At 40.0% G+C, this 24,288-nt stretch overlaps 3 protein-coding genes across 7 annotated transcripts; 2 read left to right on the top strand and 1 right to left on the bottom strand.

Moving 5' to 3' along the window:
* Nucleotides 1-16,190: 16,190 nt before the first annotated feature.
* On the top strand, nt 16,191-20,131 carry LOC136342670 (uncharacterized protein ZC262.2-like). 4 transcript variants are annotated; one of them, XM_066288707.1, is made up of 5 exons: nt 16,191-16,383; nt 17,335-17,424; nt 18,558-18,859; nt 19,101-19,510; nt 19,561-20,131. In XM_066288707.1, exons 1-5 carry the CDS (start codon nt 16,318-16,320, stop codon nt 19,755-19,757), a joined length of 1,065 nt encoding a protein of 354 aa, XP_066144804.1. In that variant the 5' UTR covers nt 16,191-16,317; the 3' UTR covers nt 19,758-20,131. The 4 variants fall into 4 exon arrangements, with proteins under 4 accessions (XP_066144804.1, XP_066144803.1, XP_066144807.1 ...); XM_066288706.1 differs by having other exon boundaries at nt 16,192-16,383; nt 19,086-19,510; XM_066288709.1 differs by having other exon boundaries at nt 16,195-16,383; nt 17,309-17,424; nt 19,086-19,510.
* A 624-nt stretch (nt 20,132-20,755) lies between these two features.
* On the bottom strand, nt 20,756-22,518 carry POLDIP2 (DNA polymerase delta interacting protein 2). Of its 2 annotated transcripts, none has more exons than XM_066288712.1 (8): nt 22,238-22,518; nt 21,994-22,125; nt 21,817-21,937; nt 21,583-21,760; nt 21,355-21,533; nt 21,192-21,297; nt 21,042-21,141; nt 20,756-20,989 (listed from the first exon to the last, which is right to left on the bottom strand). In XM_066288712.1, the coding sequence occupies exons 1-8, from the start codon at nt 22,318-22,320 to the stop codon at nt 20,875-20,877; spliced, it is 1,014 nt and encodes a 337-aa protein (XP_066144809.1). In that variant the 5' UTR covers nt 22,321-22,518; the 3' UTR covers nt 20,756-20,874. The 2 variants fall into 2 exon arrangements, with proteins under 2 accessions (XP_066144809.1, XP_066144810.1); XM_066288713.1 differs by having other exon boundaries at nt 21,355-21,518; nt 22,238-22,513.
* A 240-nt stretch (nt 22,519-22,758) lies between these two features.
* Nucleotides 22,759-24,230, top strand: Arpc4 (Actin-related protein 2/3 complex, subunit 4). The gene is made up of 2 exons (XM_066288715.1): nt 22,759-23,078; nt 23,640-24,230. The coding sequence occupies exons 1-2, from the start codon at nt 22,899-22,901 to the stop codon at nt 23,964-23,966; spliced, it is 507 nt and encodes a 168-aa protein (XP_066144812.1). The 5' UTR covers nt 22,759-22,898; the 3' UTR covers nt 23,967-24,230.
* The last annotated feature ends 58 nt before the right edge of the window (nt 24,231-24,288 follow it).

The raw sequence follows: 24,288 nt of genomic DNA, 5'->3' as shown, positions 1-24,288 counted from the left end.
ATATTTTTTTCCAGAAAATCGACTTTACGATCATTAAATATTACATGTTCATTTCTGTCGTTTTTAAATCGGTAAAAATTCGTCGTTATATGTTAGAAGTGCAGCCGTACCTCTACTTTTGTCCTTCACTGTACGTTCCGTGTGACATGAATCCGTGTTTTGCGGTCGCTTCGATTATACATGAGTCGTTTACAACCCAAAGCGATTAACTTCCTTATTAAAATATATATATTTATTAAAAATAATTCTTTGTTAACAATCAGGCTTTGGACACTACAAGACAACAATTGTTATGGCCGTCGATTAATAAAAGCTTTTTACACAGCAACGTGCGAATTTTTCCGCTGTCTTATATGATTTCGTGTTGTTGGGGGCTCTCCTGCACTGAGTACACCTAAAGGTTTATTTTACCGGTCACAGTGGCCTGGAGGGACCCCGAATGCGTCCGAATGATTCCCCGATCATGTCATGGACTTGATTCTCCGAAAACTAAACAAACATTTTATTGTTTTCACTTTTTAATCTTTATCTGAGTTCCCACCGTCGCCAACACCACCTAAATACGAGGGTTGGCACCCCTAGGGCGCGTAATTGGTCTATCCACGGTCCACCCGAATCCACTCATCAAAGACCGATTCAGATTTTGGCCCTAGTACCGGTCGAATTGTTGGTTGTTGATTGGACAAAGTTCCTCACCTTGTCTTTTGGGGGCATACGATATTGAATTATTCTTGACTGAGCTATGAATTTTGTCGTGGGGGAGTCGTGGGGGAAAAACGAAATAAATGCGGTATATGCAAATAGCGGCTTGGGGCACATTTAATTATTTTACTAAGTGTACCTTACTGTCGCCTTGAAACACAGAAAATCTAAAGCAATTTCAGGCATTTTTTGTAATAATTTCCTAATTTCCTTTTTTCAGCGATTGTGTCACTTGCGACACAACATGGGGACGCTTATGGTCAGTCGTAAATATCATAAGTTTTTTCTTTGCGCTCCCCGTTGTTAGAATTGAACCATTTCTTTGACTATTCCCCGGAAAAGCTTTTCACTCAGACAATGTCCCCAATAAAAAAAAACACATAAACATTAACAATGACTGCGTCAAGGCCTAATTTCTTTAAAATCCAGCACGAGAATGAGCTAATGTGACTTTCGAGCTCTATTATTCCAATAGCGATGCGGAATAAAGAGCCTCCAATAACCATAAAAATTTCTTTCTGGGCCCCTGATCAGTGACAGATTTATGAAAAAGATGGTACAGTCTGCTGCTATCATTGGTTTATAATATGGCCAGGATCTTACCATGCCCGATGTTTATGGAGTATACCCCGAAGCGGCTGTAGCAGACTGCATTCACGGCAAAGCAATAAAATTTTGGGTTCCTAGTCAGGTCCTTTTGCTTGTTTCGAATGGTCTGAGTGACCTTAATATGAGAGTACTTTGCGCTCGTACTACAAAAATTAGTGTGCGCCATAAGTTGCGCGTAATATTTTGAATCCTTACATGTACGACAGATTCATGTAAGAAATTTTAATATTCAGCCATCACTTAAATTGCCAATAAATTTCGGCAATTTTTTGCCAATCCATCGATTTGGCTATAATAACACCTAAACCATTTAAACTCTCAAAAGGTTTATGGTGGTTGCAATATCTTTCAAGTTCCACTGTTATCGGCAGTTTGAAATCGGAACTTTCAAAAGATGAATTGCCCATTTTCAAAATTCCTTTTTGGGTCGAAGAATTGCCGACATTCAAAGAAGATTTGCCAAAATTGCCGAAATACGTATGTAGATACAGTCTCAATTGTCGAGTTTTTAAATTTTACTGTTTGACTATAAATCACCCCCCCAGACAAAAAACTTAAATTTTTTTCCACGTTTTCGAACAACGTTCAATTCTCTGAGTTCATGGGAGGAAATCAGTTTTCAATATGGCATGAATTTTTTAATGCTTTCGAAGGGACAAGGCGCAGTTTGCAGCATGTTGGAGAGCGATTTTCGCTTTAATATGGCAAATTGACACTTTTTCCATTTTAAGCGAAGAGCGCCATCGCTTAATGCAACAAGAGCAGCCCTGAAGTAGAGGAAGCGAATTTTCAAAAAACTTTAATAATCGAAACAACGCTAATGAATTTCAGGGCAAACATCCTCCTAAATATGGTGCATAAATGATAAAATTTGCAATTTGAATGAGTAGCGGACAGAGGATGCATTTAATGATATGACGAAGCAAAGCCTTGGAGTGAAGGAAAGGAAGTTTAAAAAAAAGTAAATTAGAGTAGCAAACACGGAGATAGGTTGTATTTAATGACCCGACAAGACAAAGCCTTGAAGCAGAGGAAAGGAAACTTAACTAACTGTCAGTAATACTTTTCTTCTTATCTCCTTAGTGAAATACTAGAGTGTTTCCTTTTTGCTATGCGTCATTCATGCGTTAAGTAGTGTTGAAAAAACGCCCTACTCAATCCTCTCTGACGAGGGTTTCTCATAAAATTTGTAACAGTCGCATTCAGCCGAGCTAGCAGCTGCGCAACTATTGCACAACCCTTTGAAATTCGCAATAATTATGACATCATTGTCAAGTGCCCATTCTGATGCGCTTACAAGAAACGCGGGCTGACTTCTGACTACAGTTACGCAGTGCAAGCTCATGACGTGGTTTATGAGATGAAGCGGGCATTCGCGAAACGACTAAAATCAGAGGAAGATCGTTTTTTAATTGTGTTCGGGAATAGCGTCCCGCACAGGAATGGGGGTTGTTGGACCGATGGAACTGCGCCCCATTCTCAGTTAAAACCAACTGAAGAACCATTCGCCCTGTCCCAAGGGCTCCTCGTCCGCCTTTTGATGACAAACCTGTCGTCGTTTTATTAGAGAAATAAATAATAACCAAAATGTGTGGGTTCGTTTCTAAGGTACCATATATATTTCTGGAAAAGAATGCTTTAGCACAGTAGTGGCACTAAAAATACCCGTATTTTACTCTATATTTTCTTAGTAGTGACCCAAAAATACAGGTAGGTATGCAAATTCTGCCTACCCAGTAAAGTTGTGCCTAACCATGAATAGAGGGTTTGCATGCCAAATCAGCGGGGCGTCAGTTAAAGAGCCAAAATCTGGCTAATAAAAAGGGTGCAGCAAAATGGTCATTGTTATTATACGACATAAAGATCTAGGCAATCTAAGGCCACTGTTCGTCGATTTCATGGTTTTCGTAGTTATCTTGTTAAATCGATTTTCAGACAACTGAGGAAGAATCTTTACGGCCTCAGAAAAGGGTCAGGAATTTATTGGCGCAGAAAGCGTTTTCCGTGTAAATTTTGAGACGACAAGGCCGCCACAATCGCGCATAGGACAGTTTAGGAGACAGGAATTTTTGTTTTTTCGCTCTCATTTGGTTTGTTCGCAGAAAATCGTGATCTGCACGCATCCATGTTTATTTTCTCTAAAATCATGTTTTTCAAATTACAGAGAACCTAGAAAATTAGTATAGCGGATCTAGGTGCCCGCGGGCGCCCCGTCGAACTGCCCGGCAATGTGTCCGCCACTGCTGGCGGTCCTGGCTATCACGTTCGCTATTTTCAGTCTTCAAAGTCTTCTACTCAATTGCCGTAAGTTGAACGTGCAAACGTCGAGAGACTTGAATTAGATGACGGAGGATATGTCTCTTCCTAGGAACCTCCTTGGTCAAACACTACTCCTTGGCAAAGGAGAAGTTAATGACAAAATCGTTTTTGCTCTCGGACTTTTTTGATTTTATAAGGTCGGACAAATTAAATTAAATTAGGCAAAGCTGTCGGCGCCTTTGGCATCGACCGCAACCATTTTGTTACTTGATACCTTTCCCGATTTAAAAATGATGGTTTTTGACGGGCCCTTTGATTCGAGCCGCCTCTGGCGGGAAAATTCATTAACCTAATGATTTCGGGGCCGACTTTCAGTTTCGTATTGTATTAGTCAAATTCACACTTTTTGTTCTCGCATCATCTATATTTGCCGAGGTGTCCGACATCATCAATTTCTAGTGGAAATGAGTTTCGCATAATGAGTTATTATAGGTACCTATTTGTGTGCGGACGTCCTGTCGATTTGTCTATTCTAACGTTTTCTAATATGTGCTGAGTAATAGGCGCCGGCAAAATATTGCGTTAAAAGTGAACTAAATTGGTCTATCTGGGAGGTTCAAAGGAGCGCCTGCATCGACCTACATTTGGGTGCGTTCGTAATGCAACCTTGCAACTACCAGGACCCAAAAAATTTAGCGGGGAGCCTTAGGAGCGCAACCGAAGGGTAGCCGCTAGAAGGACCGGAGGAGGTGCAATGTACCTCAGAGATGCTACAGGTTAGAAGCAACAGGGGATGCCCGAGCTGATTTCGAAGCTGTCCCTTGGCGGTGTTGCCACCACATGCTCTAAAAAACCGAAAAAATACGTACCATCACAGAAATCCATCGTACATCTGGACGGGAATATACCAAAAATATATTAAAAATTCAGAAAAATCCCCGAAGACCGATGATGGACTGCAGATTACACCTCGCGTTGAGAAACCTTCTATGTTCCAGTGGACATGGAACCCCAGCCCGGGCCGTCACCGGTTTCGCACTTATTAGCACTCGTCAGACAGGGAATCGGCAAACGGTGCGACTCGGGTCATTGGTCAATAGTATACCCGAAATCATCTTTAGCTCGAAGAGATTACCCAAACTAAGGTGAACATCTAATACACTGAAAAGGAATCGGTATGTTCGTACTAGAGTGCATCAGCGCACATTAGAAATCAGTATGTTCAGACTAGCGTGAGCGCCACGCTCCTATACATTCAATAGGGGCTGCGCTCATTTGAGTGTGAGCCTGAGGGTCTCTTGACCCGTGACATGAACGGGACGCAGTACTCACGCTTCACCTAAGCGAAGCTCGAGATCAAACACATCGAAGAGGGATCAACTGCCACCTTCCTGCAGGATCCATAAGGAAGGACAGAGTTGCTGGCGGTGGCCGAAAATCGAAACGTCGCGTCTCAACTGTGTCATCGCCACGTTGCGGAAGAGGAGAAGTGGCAATGACGAAATGTCAATTATTTTGAATCGCCTCTGTTGACATTTATGTCAAGAACAAAATAAAATCGTTTTTTCGAAATTTTATTTTTTTATACTTCGGAAAAATAGGAAAAAAATTGGGGTGGGCATATTCCCTTTCAATTTCCGTGGGGTCAGGAGAGTTGGGGCGAGCGCGCCCCAATTTCGTATCTTTCACGGATGCCGAGATCCTCGCGGTTTAACTCAAAAAACGGACACTCCGTGTAGCTGGCCCGGCTTCTACCGTCGATTAAGCTTCGACGCTAGCTTGAGTGCTGGACGATGGTGAATTTTACGCCATTTCCCATGGTGTATCTAGCTTCGAGCTAGCACGTGCGACTGAGGGTCGCAATTTTGGTAAAAATAAATAAATAATTAAAAATCAAGAAAGAATAAAAACTGGATATCTCTCGAAGCTTTGAAAATCGGAGTTTTATTTTCACGGCTCTTTCGTTAGATCGCCTAAAGTGTCCCCCTCTCCTCGCAGGGGGAGCCCTGAATGGGGTGGCGACTAATGAAGATTCGGTTCTGCTCGGGCTGCCTTGCTGCTAATATCCAACAAAGCAAGTAATAAGTGTTTTTTTTTTTCAATATCGTCGATAATTCAACAAAATTTATTGCACATAATGAAAAACTGAAATTAAAAAAAAAAAAAAGCTGAAGCAGATACTTCAAGGTACAAAAGCAGTTCAGTTCCTAGTCCATTACGAATCACTGGCAATAAAATCCCAGCGTTTTTAGCGTCGCTCTGCTGTACCTTTACGTAAACCTCTTCTAGTTTTTCTAAAAAGTCCTTTCAAGAAACGTCATCTGACCGTCTCCGATTCGGTATCCATGAAATAAAATACCGATATTTATTATTTACATAGTAGCAAGAGGTTTTTTTCTCTCCTCTCGCCACCGAAGTGATTCTCAACGCTGCGTCGCGTCGTGGGAACCAATCGGGCAGTACCCAGCCGGCTTTACACAAGTACCGCTAAATTTTTCAATCGAAGCGCACAAAAAATCCTAAAATAGAGAAATCCGTTTGTAACACTGTGAGAATGTTGTTTAAATAAATTTAATAGATGATTGCGTTTAAGGGTCCCAGCCGTTGTTCCTCGAGCTCTAAATCAGACCGACCGCAATACTAACAAGTTTTTTTTTCGAATTAATTACACAAATTTCATGCACGTTCATTTTCGATTTTTGCAAAAGCTTTGTTTTAAGTAATTATACGCTCATTCGCTCATCATCTCTCGCCAACGCCCGCAAGAACTGGACCTCTTAATCTCGCTGCACCTCGCAGAGCAATAAATTTCTTTTTTCTTTGGCTCATTTCAACTGGGGCAAATTTTGAAAATTTCTCCTTTTGTATTTGACTAAGCAGGCGCAAAATGTTCCTGATTTGTTGTGTTTTACCGCGGAATGAATGGTACCTTTTACGTAATCTTTTGCATTAATGTCATTGTACTTAGGATACTGTGGATAGTTGAACTCTTTAGGGCGTTTCTTGCGGGCTTCGGAATTACCGTCGGACAACACCCTGTGTTATGGCGACCGCATCGTAAATAGTGGCAAATAAAACTGGAAAGTCATTGATGAGGTAAATCAAATATGCCGGCAAAAAATCGATCAATTCTTGATCTAAAACGTGAGAATTCACCATTAACTGTTTTGTACTTTATATTTTTTCCTTGCTTAATTTGCATAATTAGAAATAGAGGTGCGGCAGTCATCTTCTGATGAGAATTTTCCGGGTGTTCCTCGGAAACCCTTCGTGAACTCTTTTCGATTCTGTGACATCCACGCATTTTATGCCCGGAACCGAACTTGGTCGTACCTGCCTTGGAGGTTGAAGAGGCGTGGGTACCAAGCCTACGCCCTTTGTGGGACCTGATCGTCGAAATTCCAGAAATTCTCCATTCCAGTTCTGTTCGTATTGTAGGAAAATATAAACAATTTAATCGCATCATGCATGTCTGAGATCAATGCATGAGCTCAGGTTAGTTCAAGGCAATGGCTGCTTCTCACTGAATTATTTGAAGGGAATTTTTGGCTACTCTGTGCATGGCCCGGATTGCGGGCAGGTTACAGCATTGGACTGGCATACAACGGCCATCGTGCCCTCAGACGAACTCTCCACCGGGCGATAATAAACTATCATTCTTTTCTCCATTTTTAGAGGTAACCCGTTGAGTGACCTCCTCAAGACTCTTCCAGCAAGACTTTCACGGAACCCGGCGACTTACGAGCTCACAGAAGGTGAGCGTTAACTACTTAGTAAATCAAAATCATCCTTTCTGCTCTGGTTGCTTCTTCAGCTCCTTCTTCAGTTTCGAATCTCGTCCATTAACTAATAATTTCAAGATTTCCGCATGAACCTGATTTATCCTTTGTAAGAACGTGACACCGTGAAAAAAAAAGGACAATTGATCGTCCAATTTGTTGTTCAGATTCGTTCTTTGTGCTTTGTATTTCTGCGTCAACTCGTGGGCTTAATATTGGCAATAACAAACATCGAATTGGGCATCAGGTAAGGATGATTATTCTTCACGTGGATCAATGGAGAGATTCAGGTCAAAGCGCCAATTCTGCAAATCGCACGGGCTAATATGGTGCTTCACAGGAGGCAATAGACGTGATTTCTCAATTGGGTTCTTAAAACCCAACAACGGCTATAGGACAATGGAGCACCAGGAAGGTCTTCGAAATTGTCTCTGTGTATCCTTCGGATAAGGACATTGTTCGTTACCACTAATGTCTCTGTTAGCTTTCATCACTCCCATTTCCTGAGAGTTTGCGGATCTGTATTTGTGTCCGTGAGACGCTAAAAATGAAGTTTTAAGGAAAAGTTGTCCAAAGACCTTTAGCAATTTTCGTGATTGTTCTAAATATTTTCGCGAATGTAAAGAGCTTAAGGACATTTTAGTACCAAATCTAGAGCCGGACGTAGGTCACTCATCGGCGTGACCAAGGTACCTTTATATGGAGGTTCGGCAAAACGGTCGGTTCCAGTGATTTTGGTAAGAACGTTTCTCATCAAATTTCCCCTTGCAACTGGACAAGTTCGGCCTACCGATGTCTCCGTGCATACTGATGATACAAATATACGCTCCATGTGTGTTACATAATTTTCTAGAAGTCGCAGTCAATTTATTACGATGCCTGCAGTGCTTGAAGGCATTTAGGAGCCCAAGCACATGAATCACGTCCCAAATGTGCACAATCTATCAATAGTTCATTTTTACCGCGCCACTCAGGGCTTAAAGTTGTGTAGTGAGTTGCTGGGCAGATTTTAAAATTACAAGAAAATGTACAGGACGTTTATAAGAATAATGTCGCCTTTCTAAATTATCTTTTTAAATTCCGCCTCCAATTGTGAAGGGCGGAAAGACCTCTCGGGAGAACTGCAAACCCATCGGGAAACCCCCGAAGCCTCCAGATACAGACTTAACCTTGCAAATCTACTGGAAAGACCCAAGTGTGCGGATTCAAAAAATATATTAGAAAACGGATCGGTTACTTTCTGAGATATTTTCGAGAATTGAAGCAACCCGCAAAAGCGAATTAGTCGATGTGTTGGTTGCACAAACGCAGGTCCGGCTCTGGCAAGTCGGGCGTGCCCCAGCCTCGCCCCTTCGTAAGGCCGTGGACTGCACAAACGTACAAGTGGTGTTCGGTGGTTCGCAATCTAATTCGGTTCGTTAACGAAATGTTCACTGTAAAATGTCAGGAAACCGTTCCTTCTCCGGAATGGAAGACCCATCGAAGTTTTCATGAACATCTGAAGTCGTAGGTCCTGCGACCACGCTCAATAAGCAGGCTTCGTTCGACACAATGATGATGAATTTGATGAACGATGACGAACAGCCGGCTTTTTTTTATTAAATAATTCCGTTGAAAAACCCACATAATAATTTTCATTTTTTAATATTTTTTAATACGGACACATACTAACCACGAAATTTCAATTTTAACCTCGTTAACGTGGATGAGTGTTTTAGATGATTTTTTTTTGCTGACGCAGCGTACCGTTTTTTTCGTTCGGTTATTGGGATGTGTCAACTGCCTTTTCGGACGATCATTCCGTGACGATTTGGGATAGGAAATTTGAGGAGAATAAATGTTACAACAATAAGCGAATTAATTAAGAATTAATTTCCTTTAATTTCTCCGTTTTATCGTCTCTTCTCGTGTCGTTTTCGTCGCTTGCCCTTTGCCCGTTGCGTCCCATCCCTCTCGTCCGTCCGTCGTATTGAGGACACACGAGCCGCGCGCCAAAAACTGACCAACGGTCCCTTGGCGTCTTGCTCCCGTGCCCGTAGATTTCCAGTTTTCCGAGGCAGCTTGAGGCACCGACTCCTGGCCGATAATGGCATACAGAAGCTCCGATATCTCGAAAACCAATTTAACCACAAAGCGATGGCCGAAGACCAGTCATGACGATGTCGAACCGACAATACACGCCGGGTACTGGGTACCTATCCAACATCGTGATACAGCTATATTTTAATTTGATATTTTTTATAGGAGAGTGCCGACGGCCCATCGTCGGCCCAGTATACAGTAGCACTTTTAATTTATACCATGAAGAAATTAGTATCGATATCTTTTGTTGGTCTTGATGGTTTAAAGCCGGTTTGTATTGAGCTATCTATCATCTCCGATTGTTGGACGAGTTTCTGCTTTAATGGGAATTGCTTATAAATAGAAATTGTGGTCAAAATGGTTCAAGATTCCTCGGTAACAAGAGTCCGGTGGGGCCAATTAGTTCGTTTTCGGGCGCTACTGGGTTGTGGGCGCGAGGTGTCCCCGGTTCTGGCAAAAGGTTTATAGTTCTACTCATAACGCGGCGTCGGCCGACATATTTTTTAAGTTAATTTAATATTAAACTTTCGTTTCTGTTATTTAAAACCGAGGAGATTACGTAAACCGAGCAGGCGAAACAAAACGAAAAAACCATCGAAAGCAATTAATATTTCTGGTGACGTAACTGTTTCCCTTCAACCGATCCACAGAAAAACAATACACTATCGATTTCAATTGTCTAGGAAACTGAACAAAAAACAACAATTAAAAATTGCATTGGAACTCGGTTCTTGCAAATCATTTGCTTTTTTAGCGCTGGCTCGGTTTCTTTCGATGGGATCCGATCGATTGTGATTGTGAATCAATTTTTTTTTTAATCTGTGATGATTCAAAAAAATCGGAAACCATTACGTTTCTATTTGCCGAACGAGACCGCAATCCCCGGCACCTTCTAAGCAAATAGGTATTCTGAGAACGGTTGCTGGGAAATATCAAGTGAAGGACCGATGCGATAAAAATCGAGGAAATGGCAAGTGATTACCACACCCTCGTAGAGTGTTTTGTAGAGCTGGGCGAAACATTGACGACCCGATGTCGCAGAAGCCGTGCCGCCCTTTCGGGGGGAGGTCGCTTGCTGCGGCCGGCCCTGCGCAGAAACCCATGGGGGACTCTACCTACTGGATGAAACCTAACTGGACGCTTTCAAGCTGAAGTTCGTGGAGATTCATTCAGAACTCCGGAGTTTCCTTAAAAATACTGTGCGTTTCGAAATCCTGTACCTCCACAACGAAACGTTTTCTAACGCGTCGTTTTCCTTATCCCTGAAAAATTCGATGAAAATAATTATAGATGAAAATTACAGTCTGATAACAGTACCGCACTGGCTAGGTGAGACCTACGTGCCTTAATTACCTAGTAGGTTCGGCTTCCTCGCGATCCATTCCGACCCTCCAAGACCGGGCTGCGCCCTATGTACATCGCCACGCGACTTCCCAGTTTTCACCTACTTGTCCGCGAGGGGAACTGGGCTCCCTCCCGGGATGGTGTCGCAGGAACGCCTTGGGGTACCCGGTAGATTGTTCCAGTGCTCCTGGAATCTCGCCCCACTTTCACCGAGCAACGGCGTGCTAGGTCCGGTCCCAGGAAAGATAAATTCGGGCAGCACGACTCGCTTGTGTGTTCACCCAAAGCGTTCATGGATCCAGGTCGTTTCCGACTTAAAACTGAGGCGAACTTAAGGGCGTTAATCGCCGTCGAACGGTCCGAGCAGATCTATACGTAAAATTGATTAGTTCGGTTATCGTCAGCTTATTTTTGATAGGTGGAAGGGGATTCGAAGCATGCGAGACAAACGAACCCACCGATTCGGGCTGGCACCTAAATAAAAAACGGAAGCGCTGTTCCGACATTTTGTTTTTGCCTACCGGAAATTAGACACAAACGACAATCTATTGAATGTGTATTAAAATAGGCAGTTGGGTCGATCGGGCGTGACCGGCTCCCATGTTATGAAATTCCATTGAATGGGGGCCTTTTCTGGTGACAGATGGGTTTCCCGTTTCAATTATCGGAACACCCCACTAAAGACGTCAATTACCAACACAATTATGTTGATATTTTCCGCCAAGATATTTGAATTTCTTGTCCGAGGAGATTGTGTGGTCTTGCGCTCAGTTGGATTAGCTTCGCTCCCATTCTAATTAACCCTTAATTGCGCACGAATGTCTCTCCAAACTAATTACTTACGACGTGAAGGAATATTAAGTGAAAACATTGGCACGAGCCATAACGTTGAGCCATCTGCTTCTTTAACGATCTGGAAAATCTATGCCTAAGACTTCGGCGTTTATTTTTAGGCCTCCTGCTCTTCACGGCGCACCTACACTAAATTGTTTTGTCAATGCACCAATCAAATTTCATTTTATTCTCTTCTCGCTTTTTTTACACAACAATTTTGGTTTACCACATACAGAGTGTCCCTGGAAACATTGGTTCGAACGAGTATTGAAAGATTCGGCTAAGTTTGGCCTCTACAAAAAACGTCTTTCTGCCGTTAGTCCACGAATTTGTTTGTCAATTACTTAAAAAAAAAGTCTGATGGATTTAGATTAGGACTTTGTGCTGGCAACAAGTGTTCGGATATAGAAAACTCATACTTTGGAGCAGGAGTGCCACCGCGCCCGAACTTAAAACATTGTCTGAAGGCTAGGAGAACTTCCAGCCCCTAATATTGGGTTCTCCTCAAACTCTATATTGCACTCAATCGCCAGACGGTCGTTTGCAGGTACCTAATGAATATGACTTAAATACGTGCCCGAAAAAATGAAGGGAAATTCACTTTCAATAGTTGTGGCAAGAAACTTATTTCAATATAATTTCAGTTAAAACAGCTCTTTAAAAGGGTCTAGATGTACTCTTGAACTTCTCCTTTTGCCTTTTCACTCTAGAGCAATTTTCAAACTAAATTTTTATTTTGAAAATGTCATATTACATATTACAGCGGCTCTTTGTTACCTCGCCTTGAGCTAACGCTGTGATTTATGACTATGGGCTTCTCTGATGCTTTATAAAGGTCTGGGACGTGACTTCGAGAGGCTTTAGGAGTACCTTTTCATTGCCTGGAGACAATTTAGAGCGTCAAGTACGAACCTTTTCATTGTCTGTCGACAGTGTTCACAGATTTTCATTTTCGTTGCATGGGGACCCCCCCAAGGCTTCCTAAAATTTGAATAAAACTCGCACGAAAATTGCCAAAAACATCTGAAAAATCGTAGGATAGGACCTTCAACGTACATGTTTAGGTACCTATAAGGTGCCCTTTTTTTGAACTCAAGCGATAGTTTTTCGCAGCGATACGAGGTCGTATTTGTACTAAATAGAATTTAAGAAAAAGTGAAAGGTGTATAAATAGAAAGTGGGCATTTTTTTTTGGTGAAATTAAGCTTTATTAAAAACATACTTATTGGAAATGTAAAATAATCTCCATTGCTGTCTGTGATTGTTTGCCATTAATCGGATCGAGGATGGACACCTTCGCCACAGAAGCTTAGTGATAAGGAAAAATAGTTATGAAGCTATGTTCACACATCTCCAACTTTAGAGAACCGATGGTCGGCTATTGGACTGCATTGATCTGAATACGTGGAAATCGCAAGGGGCCAAGTCTGGAGCTTAAGCCGCACGCTCGAGAATTTCTCAGCCTGGGGGGAAGGTGGGTTCCAGGGTCGGTTTTACTACATGCGGACGAACATCGTCATGCAGCAATGTCACTTTCCGACCTCCGTGGTCGAAATGATCTTTTTTCCTCCACAGCTTCACTTACTTTGATCGTGTGGGCATGACAACGTTCCGCTGCCGAAATTTCCCCGAGCCGCATTGACCATTTCTGTAGTTTCAGCAGCATTTTTGTTCAGTTTAAAACATGATAACATCGACATTGTTAAGTTTCGCCTGGAAACGTCCATCTCTCAATTACGTTTTGCGCAGAGAATGACAGCTGGCAAGCAACTGACACTTTTATCACATAAAGAGGAACGGCTAAGCCGCACATGCTCAAAATTACGGACCAATTGGATGCGTCCACGCATGTTTTTTAATGCGGCCGACTTCGGTGTTCAGCGTCCTTCTGTACAACTACCATATTATTTTTGTTGAAAAATTTCCAATCGGCGATCTAAAAAAAGCCCGTCTTCCATAATCGTTTCCCATAACAGGGGAAAGTTGAATTGAAAAAATCAATTTAAATAATTTCCGGCCCATCGACCAGATCTAGTTCACGTCGATTTACGCCAATTCTAAAACTGGCGTCTTATGAAATTTGCATTGTAATAAACACCGTTAAATTTTCTCTTTGTCCACTATGAAATAAAGTGTCATTCCCACTAAACATTAATAATAATTTCACTTCGCTAATCGACATGGGAACAATAAGACCATGGAACCATCGATGGATTTGTAGAAATTAGAAATTGACTAGATTGTAATGAATTTGTAATTTTTTACAATTATTATTATTTATAACCGTGAACTTAATTTACCGCGAGAGATCAAACTCGGCCTGTTCCAAACCGGCTGTTTTATGTCTCTGACGAATTTTATGGTGCAGGTATTTAGTATAATTTCTTAATTAAGTCAATAAAGGTCCAATAAACTGGATCAAAAAAACCCTAAAGCAAACATATTAACTAGTGTGGAGAATTTCTTAAATTAGTGTGACATTTGTAGGAGTTTTCGATTTAACCATTTTGACCCAAGGCATAGCCCCAACGGCTTCTAAGTGAAGTCTGAAAAGTGACCCCATTACACTGAAAGTAATATGTTTTTGTGATGACACTGCCGGATTCATTTGTAACCATAAAAACCAAATAATGGTCCTCCCGGTATAAAGTAATTTACACGTATCCAATTTCGAAACAGCTACCTGTGTTCGGTCGAAAATGATTTATATCGTCTCAGCTCCTATGAATGAAAACGCATTCTGTCTAAATAACGCGAGAGGATGAAAAAACTAAATCAAAAATGTAATTTACCTGCCGGGTTTTTTATATCGCCGACCGGGAATTTACAAAGTGAGATAAAAAGGGATCGTTTTTAATCATGGAGTTCATTGAGGAGTCTTTTTCATTCAACCTTCCATCATTTTTCAAACAAAGCCCAATTTGGCCGGTGCGGCCGCGACATTATCAAAAGTCACGATGTTCGTACGAGTAGGCCCCTTTAAATAAATATAAGTTTAATATCAGCAATATTTTTCATGTTTGTGTACATAACCTTATTAGAGAGCAATTAAATGCGGCTTTTGATTAAAAAATACAGAGTGACCATCGAAAAGTACATCATCATCATTCAGCTCATTAAGCTAGAGTCACAAGAAATGCCACCCAAGGAAAATGTCTTAACTTTAAGTCTGAGTCTCAGGTTTTTGTCGTTTGTGTGGGAAAGTGACGCGACTAGAATCAATTTGTATAGTTGCCTAGAGGTGGAACCTTAATTTGCCGCCCAAATCTGCCCGGCCGATTGAAGGAGTCCGCACTGGTCTGAAAAATTACTGTGCAAAGGCACACAAAAGAGGACAAAAGTAAGCAGAACATAAAACAATTACAAAGATCATTGTCTACATTAGATTTAATCAGAATGACGACTATAATTGTTTACGCATAAAAATGACCAGTAGCCGGAGTTAATAAGCCGTACTCGATACTAATCTACCATCAAGCGCGGAGTATTCTTCACGAAATGTGGGTGGTCCCATTTTAAATTAAGATGAGTTGCTAAATTTGTCATCATGTTGGTTTTTGATGGAGTTTTACCAGTGCTTTTGGTTTGACGAAAATTCATAATTTAAAAGCATATATCCTTAAACAGTGGCGGACGCACAGAGCCGGTAGTTCGGGCTTGGCCAGAGGCGTTCATTGAATGCCCATCAATGCTATAAAAATCGATTTCAACGCGAATATTCTGCACTTAGGTACACTGAACAACTTGAAACAAACTGGAGGTGGCTTAAAGTCGGGAACCAACGGAATATAAATAATCCAAATAATTCTGGAATGTTTTCAGAGTTAAGGTCATTAAGACTCAGGTATGCCTTAGTGTAGCAGGCCGAGCGTTAACAATGGTCTTCACCTGTACACGGAAAACTACTGATGGTTTAACAACGGGGAACACTTTTCTGATGGGGAATCGTTAATGAGAAGTTCATGAAGGTATTCTCCAACTATAGAACTTGCAGATCTTGCATCTCAGACCTCTAACTTTAACTAAATCCTGCACTGATCTATCTAGAACAGAGCAAGGACATTTAAGATTGTCGCCATGGGTTTCATTTCCAATCTAGCCTATCTTATTATTATCAGTCCAGACCGTTAGTTGTTAAGATGTTGCGATATTTTATTTTTCTTTCTTGCTTATCTCTTGTTGCATGATAATTTCAGTGTTAGTGTTAATTGAGCTCCACGGCACATTAACGTCATAAGAATTTAATTAAATCGATGGCGACAATTGTCAATGTCTGTGGGAGGACATCCAGTAAACAGGCCCGGACTAGCCTTACAAATGTTTCACTTGACAACTTGTTTTCAACTCCCGCATCGTTTCATGAAAACTTCAATTCCAACTTAAAATACCATATAATCCAAAAGGCCTTTTTTGTTTTAAAATCAAAGAAAACTCAACGGGAAAATTAAACATTTTTAAGTTCGACAAGGCGAATGAGGCGACACCTTTGAACAATGACTTGAATCTCGAAGGAAAATCAATAGTTTAAATAGCTTGCAGCGACACCTAACTGAAAGTTCACTAAGTGTAGTGACGGCGACCGCCATATTATCCACCATATTGGATGATTGATAGAACTTGGTCGTTCTGTTCGAGAGTCTTAATAATTTGCAAGTTTTAGTGGATTTTTCCCCTTTATTAACGTGTTAATTAATTTGAAGAAGTTGTGATGAATTCCTTAATGAGTTATGGAAACGATGATAGCAGTGATGAATCTGGAGACGAGAAATTTTCGGTAAATATTGACTAGTATTGTATCACCTCACATCCAGCATGAAACATTACCACCGCGGTTCCCACATGAACATAAGGGATATTAGGTAACCAACTGCAGCCTCTTTTAAAACTCGAAGTACTCAACTACCATCTATATATTCCCACTATTACTTAATTATTTATTATTTGTATATTTGACGCATTTCTCTAAGTAGGAGTAACACCCTCAATAACTGTAAAATAAAATAGACGGTCTACTGTAAGTAGATATCCACGTTCAATTCCGCTCATAAATCTTTATTTGCTCTTCTATTACCTTTCTCCTCCCTTTCCTTGACCTTTTGATAATCAATATAGTGTAAAAAGCATATTTAAGATGAAAACTTATTTTGGGTCTTTATCGACAAGTCACTGTTACTTATACCCTTTACCCATCTACATCAATGATCTACCTTAAATCCTAAAGTAAGCAACAAATTTAATGTAGAAACTAGCTCCATTCCTCCATGTGCACAGTTGTAGCTTATAGATTCTCCAAAGGTACAGCCACAAGACTGTGATGTTAAAGCAAGACTCAGTATATCAATAGGCTTTGTTGCAGTACCACAGATTGAATTTGTATATAACCCGACAACAAAAATGCACACTTTGGCTGTATCTACTATGGCCTGCTTTGCTTTGCCTGTTATGTAGGGAAATTACGAGTTACCCTTAATATATCAAAAAGCTTATCTAAGTTAACCTGACTTTCTTGCTGACACTGCATTTATGTGTAATGATAGTTAAGACTAGTAGTCAATAAGGTCTAAAGCATATCTTTCACTTACTAAATAAAAAAACATTTCTAAGTCGAAAATCTTGCAAATGGTCGATTCCTTAAAATACACATTTGAATTACGTGTTTACTGGCAATGATATTAATGCATTCTTTTGCCAAATATTAGTTCGATGACGAACAAATCTTTGATAGGAGATGCCTGGACGGTCAAACTCATCCAACAACAAAAAACATACTGGGCATGAAGACAATTATGACGAAGTTGGAATGGACATGAGCGAGGTAAATTTATTTACATTTTGCGCTAATTAATTTGAGTGTATAAGCGACCCTTGCAGCGGAATTATTACGCAAAACCCTTCAGGCATGATTGGATACACTTGTCCGTATTAATACGTATTGAAATTCAGTGGTTTTTGTTTGAGGATAGTATTGAATCATGCCTGAAACATCATAAATATGGTACTTGTCCTGAGGACATGTTCATCAACGTTCTACCGCTACATAGTGTAATTTTTATTTATTTGTTTATTGCGAAAGAAATATTTGATATTAACATTATCTGTTATAATTATATTGTAAAGACCTTGATATCTCGAATCGAGCCTACAACAAACGAGCGGCTTAAGATGAATTCAGAACCAGAATCTCCGGTGATTTGGTGAGTATTAACCAGGGTTCATTTATTTTGGTGAATGTCAATTTTCTACATATTCTGGTGAGATCTGTGTATGATTACAAAGATCTTTGTCAAAAATGCTGTTCCATAATAGGAACAATAATTAAAAATAGGCTATTTTGCTGACAGAAGTGCCACAATATACTCAAGAAATTTTAAGTTATAGAGGTGTTTTAAAGTTGGTTATCATCAGGCAAAACTGAAAAACACGTGGAGATGCTCATTGTATCAAATAAATCACATCATGCAGGGTGACCTACCAAATCACTTTCAACAAGATTGTTTTTGTTGTCTTCGACGCGGGACAACCTGGATACCTAAATTTAGTTTTGGCAAGGGCCTAAACAGGAGACAAAGAAAAAACAATTTCTACATTAAAGTTCACCATTAATAACATATCAATCTGATAACTTTATCTAGACGACAATTCCAATGCAACTCAAGAAACAGACTAATTTTCTGTCATTATTTCACCGTTTCTATGATAATATGTCCTCTAGATAAAGTTACCTATGTCTTAATGTATTGACACTTAATTGGTGTTAATTAAATTGGACTTATCCTGAAGTCCCCAATTTATTCCGAAACTGAGGTTTTGGTTGGTCACTCTCTATAATTTAATGCCGAACAAAATTGTTTTCTTAACTCTGTGTCAACAGAGCCGAACCCTTTGCAAACAATCCTAATCCTTGAAAGCCGGCACCAAAGCAGATTCGCATTACCGTTTCTTCTACAGGACTCCAACGACTCCTCGAATAACCAACAAGCGCCCCCTTCAAGCGGATCAAGACCGAACCATAACAGCCACAACTTTTACAGTCGGTCATCATTATCTAGCTCAAGTCAAAAGTTTTCTGCAATCTCTGATCGCAGAAGTGCTAGCAGAAGCCCTAAATTTCGAAGAGACGATGAGAAGAGGAGGGATGATCGGCGTAGAGTAGATAATAGACGTCAAAGGAGGGATGATAGGAGAGATTCTAGAGATGATGACAGAGACCGGGCGAGAGATAGAGGATATGAGAGACGAAGGGATGATAGGTAGAGTTATTTTAATTTTAATGGCGACGCATTCAGTACGGTAACGTGGCCAACTTTTTTCGTCGTCCTAATTTAATTATCACATATTAAGTATACTATTATTAATAAAGGCAAACGGAAACGGATATTTGCCAGCCACATTACCGTTTAGAGTGTTCACTGGCGCGATTGTTCTAACTCGCCATAACAAAAGATGTAAAGGAGATAGTTGATCGATGATTTAAAGGTTGAATCGCGACAGGCGTGACAAAAGGCGCAGCAGAGAGCGCAGGCGTTCGAGGTCTCCGAGGAAATCCCCCAAGAGATCCAGGTCTGGATCTAGAGGCCCCAGAGGTTTTCCTTCCAGAAAGGAAAAAGCGGACAAACGCATGGATCGGCTAGATAAATTGGGAATTGAATTCAAACCTGATAACTACCCTGCGTCTGCCATTGAAGAAGCTGAGTTGAAGTCCACCCAAGGCGACCGATTTTTCGTGCCGGGAATCACCGGTCGCTTCAGGGATCAAATTGAAAAAAGGAAACTTTTATGGCACAAGGCGAAAGAAGAGGACAGCACCGCAGTTGCAAAACCCAGCACCACCACTGCATCATTAGCCATGGCGACCGGAAGTAAATCTTCAAAAGTCTACGAAGCGACCACCTTTGCAGATGGTTAATTATTTCTTCAGTTTCAAGGATAGATTTAAATTTTGTTGTTTCAGACAAAACTTCGTCAAAATTCAAACGCCTCATGGGCATTAGGGAAACCGACACTACTAACTTACCGGTCAAAAGCACGGACGTGCTTAAGAAGCAGCAAGAAATGTTCACTTCAATGGAAGCTCAGTATGAGGTGGCCAGAACTGCCACCCACACCATGAGAGGAGTTGGGCTGGGATTTGGGAGTCTACAGAGGTAATTTAAGGCGAAACCTTATTGGGGATAATCAAGAAATTTGCCTTGATTTCTTGATAACTTAATTAATAGTTATTTGCGTTAATTAACGCGACTGCGTACAGCCCTAATTTTAATTTTACTGTTTTATATTTCCTGAACTGTATATTTATAAGATACTGTAATGGTTACAACAAACGTTGGATTTTTGTATTAATTGGAATAACAGCGATTTTTCTTTAATTAAGGTTTTGGGCAGATGCAGATAATAGGAGTGAATAATACATACTTAAAGTGTCTTTTTAGGCTTCTGGTAGGGAATTTTTGTAGTTGTAAGGAATTTTGTCAGTCTAAATTGTTTATTGTTGTAAATAAACTGAAATCAGTTGGCTAATATAACTTTATTATCCAATTAATCAAAGAAGTAAACAAATGTTTTATATTACAAAATTGTCTTAGGCGTACGAACTCAAAGTGAAGAGCTGCATATGCCAAGTAATCAATGAAAAATGCAGTTCGTAGGAACAACCCAAAGTTGAATGACTAAACCTTTTTTCTTAGGACCAAAAGGGATAAACCTTTGCTGGTAGCACGAGGGTTCGATAAAGATGTCCCTCGTTCTCTCAGATAACGTTATTTTTTTCGGGATTGTTCTTTTCGTGCTTAAGGAGGAGCGGTAGGCATCCATAAGAGTAACTGCCGAGGTGATCTATCAACTTTCAACCTATTGGCCTTTTGCCAGCATTGATTTATTATTGAACATTTGGTGAACATGAAAGCAACGTCGAGGGTAATTTCACGTGTTTCCTAGATAAAATAATGGGGGAAAAATATTATTTACTGGACATAGGTTTTGTTAGGTCTGAAATTTTCCTCATGTGCTTGCAAAAATGTTCAGGGATCCGATCGAAATGAAAATATTAGCAAGAATGGTTTCGTTTGACAGAGTCAACTATTGGGGAAGACAATAAACCAATTTTTTTTATCAATTAAGGGAATTTTTCAGAAATAAAGCGATATAAATAAAAATAGTTTCAACATTTATCTGATTTTTCATAGCTTAAATTATTATATACAACAGGTCTGTTAGCACTTCTTGGATGAGTTAATTGATCAAATAATGAAACACAAAGGGCAAAATTTCACGCAGTTTCCGGTGGCGTCGCCGAACCATTTTCAGGCTTACTTTCCAAAGAAAAAGGAGGAATTCTGCAGTCAAATGTGTAGCCATCTTCTCTTTCCATCCGAAATGTACCCCTTAAAGCCAGAAAGTTAAAAAGTGTCACTTTACTATAAAATAATACTGTACCACATGTGACCACTAGGAGCTTGCAGACTTACATGACTACTGTACTGAAACGCGGGCAATGTTTTTGTCAAAGCAGGCTCTTGCCCTACTACACCCCTGCCTGAGACATAAATCAATAGTAGATAATCACAAATATTACTTGATACCCACCCCTAACTGTTTCTAAAGTCCCTGACAAAGAAAATATCCTCCAATGCCTCTCTCTTAATTGAACACTCAGATTACCTAAGTTTTCTAGCCTTATGCAGTATCTCCACTAGAGAATAAACATATGTCAATCAAAATATTAAATGGTTTAAGATGTAACACACACCCAATACACTGAGTTGGCATGACTCTCTCTGCATCCCATATAAAATGGGATAACAGTTACACGAATATTCTCAGTAGTCTCTTTGTGAACATCAGATAACTCCAACCAAGGGTGGTTTTTATTTTGCCAAGCTTTCAAAGTGTCTTGGGCTACAAAGGGTGGATCTAAAAAATCAACAACTAACACCAACTGAAAATGCTAATTTATCTCAATCAAATGGTCCCATACCTCTGTTCTGATTTGGGGCTAAGAACTTATCAAATAATTCATGGTGCAGAGGGGCTTTCTCAGCACTGACATAAGGAATAATATCCTCATGAGCCACATAATCTAAGCCAGGGATGGCATATAAACTTCTAGATGAGTCTTGGTTGCCCAAAAATGTTACTGCTTCTGTTTGGGCCCTCTAACAATGGATTTAGCATTAGAAAAGGACTTAATAATTTGATAGTTTTAACATACAATATAAGGACAATCTCTCTGATCAATGAGGACCTGGTAAAATGTGTGTGTTCTACCTCTGACTTCCTTCCCAACCCCTGAGTTTGGCTCCTCATCTCCTTCCCGGTGTTGCGGCAAGTCTCTATTGGCATTGTTAAAAGCTACTTTGCATTGAAATTTTTTGCAGTTTGTATGTACCTGTCATAAACTCTGGCCAGCCATGGGAATAAGACTACCCCCCGGTAGCCAAATACCCGGTGAAGGATCAATTGTCCAGTGTCATATTTACCAGCTACCTTGGGGGTTTCCAGCCGACCTACTTCAGCTAATCTGCAAAGGGCGATATTGTTAAAAGACTATTTAGTGACCTCAGAAAAGGTCATCTATTGAAATCGGCTTACTCTAGGAAAGACAAGTGGATTTTTGAGGGTGTACAACTTACCTAGCATAGTTTCTTCTGCTGCCCAAAATTCTAAGGGATATGGGGATCAATTTTTGTTGTATAGTTAAACAAACGAGTTCCATTTTTCATTTTTGATACGCAGTAATTTTGGAAAACATTTTGACGTTAGAACTGAATGAGAATGGTTCGCGTTTATTTGTTGTGGGGAGACTGATAATAGTTAAAAAATGTAAATTTACGGTATTTGGGTTTGATTGGAGGATACTTTGATATTTCCTAATGGAATTTGAATAATGGCCAAAGTGCCTTGTGACATCAAACTATTTCTGTTCTGTTAATTGTCAAGAAATGCCAAAAATCAGCTGTTGACTAAATGACACTTTTAAATTTCATTTTCCAAGACATAATTTCACTAACTTGAGCAAATATCAATATTTCGAATAAATTCTTTCTCTCCAGTGCCCCCTTTTTTACTGAGTAGACAGCCATGGTTGAAGTCCACCCAACCAATACAAACAAATTGACAACATTAAGGTTTTACTGCCCCCTGGTCTCATAAAAAGCACTCGACTGCTGACCAAATCACATTAACTCAATTTTGACACTGACACTGACACAACAATAACTTTTTATCAACAAGAGGTGTGGTGCTTTTGCAATTTTTAATTTATAATTTAATTTTAAAGTTTAACTCAAAGTAATGTCAGCTACTTTGAAACCGTATTTAACGGCTGTTCGGCACACGCTTACCGCTGCAATGTGCCTGGACAACTTTAGTTCCCAAGTAGTGGAAAGACACAATAAACCGGAGGTAGAGGTTAGGAGCTCCAGGGAGCTATTACTCACCCCCGTTGTAATCTCGAGAAATGAGAAAGAAAAGGTAAGTAGACGTTAAATGTATCGAGGAATTCGCATTCCCTGTTAGTACATTCTGGGCGCGTCATAAATAACAATAATAAACTTGTTAGAAATCATATCTCATAGTTGGAATACTGTTGTGTATTCACAATACAAGTTAGTATCATTACAATTGTGAGAGGAAATTGCAATGATCAATCCTCTCTCCATCCTTTCTCATAATCTACTCTTATAGACACTAAAACCTCCTTGTCACTGGGGCAAATATTGTACACCCCGGAAATACCCTGATTATAGACCTTGAAACTGCTAGGTCCATGTCAGAGCTGCATTTTACATTGTGCTCTCTGCTAAATGACGGGAAGATTGATGAGCTGATGAAATTTTTATACACCAAAATGCTTGAGCATGTGATCAAAAAATATCAGAGCTCTGCCCCTAATAAATGATTACAGGTTTACATGTGGTCATCTTTTTTTTTATATTTTCAGTCATAATAGAGATCATGAATTATTAAGATTTCATACCTAAAATAATTATAATTACTCATTAAATGTGCTATTTTCAAATATTTTTTCTGCAGGTCCTAATAGAAACCTCAGTCAATTCAGTTCGAATCAGCATTGCCGTAAAACAGGCGGACGAAATTGAAAAAATCTTGTGCAAAAAATTCATGCGATTTATGATGATGCGAGCGGAGAATTTCATAGTCTTGAGGCGGAAGCCCATCGAGGGCTACGACATCAGCTTCTTGATTACCAACTTCCATACCGAGCAGATGTTCAAGCACAAACTAGTGGATTTTGTGATACATTTCATGGAGGAGATTGACAAGGAGATTTCTGAAATGAAACTGGCAGTCAATGCCAGGGCTCGAATTGTAGCAGAAGAGTTTTTGAAACGGTTTTAAGTGTGTAAATTATGAGTTTTGGATGATTGTGTCGAATCCAATGACTGTTATTTTTCAGTATATTTCGAAGAGTATTCACAGCACAGTTGTTACTTTTGTATCTAAGTAGATTTATTTTGTATATACCGTATCTAGTGAAGAATGCTTTTGTGTTCTTACTTCTCGGTTCTTCTATTGCGGTTCAATTTAGTTTAAATGGGGAACTGTTTTAAGTGTCAGCCAGGTCAATTTGAATAGCCGGAGATAATAAACATTTTTTGTAAATACCTTTTTTATTTTAACGTACATAAACATTATAAAGTGATTCCATAATACATAAAAG

This window comes from Euwallacea fornicatus, chromosome 12, assembly GCF_040115645.1.
Source record: "Euwallacea fornicatus isolate EFF26 chromosome 12, ASM4011564v1, whole genome shotgun sequence".
Taxonomy (NCBI): domain Eukaryota; kingdom Metazoa; phylum Arthropoda; class Insecta; order Coleoptera; family Curculionidae; genus Euwallacea; species Euwallacea fornicatus.
The sequence above is the reverse complement of the archived record's forward strand: the minus strand, read 5'-3'. Positions and strand labels throughout refer to the sequence as shown.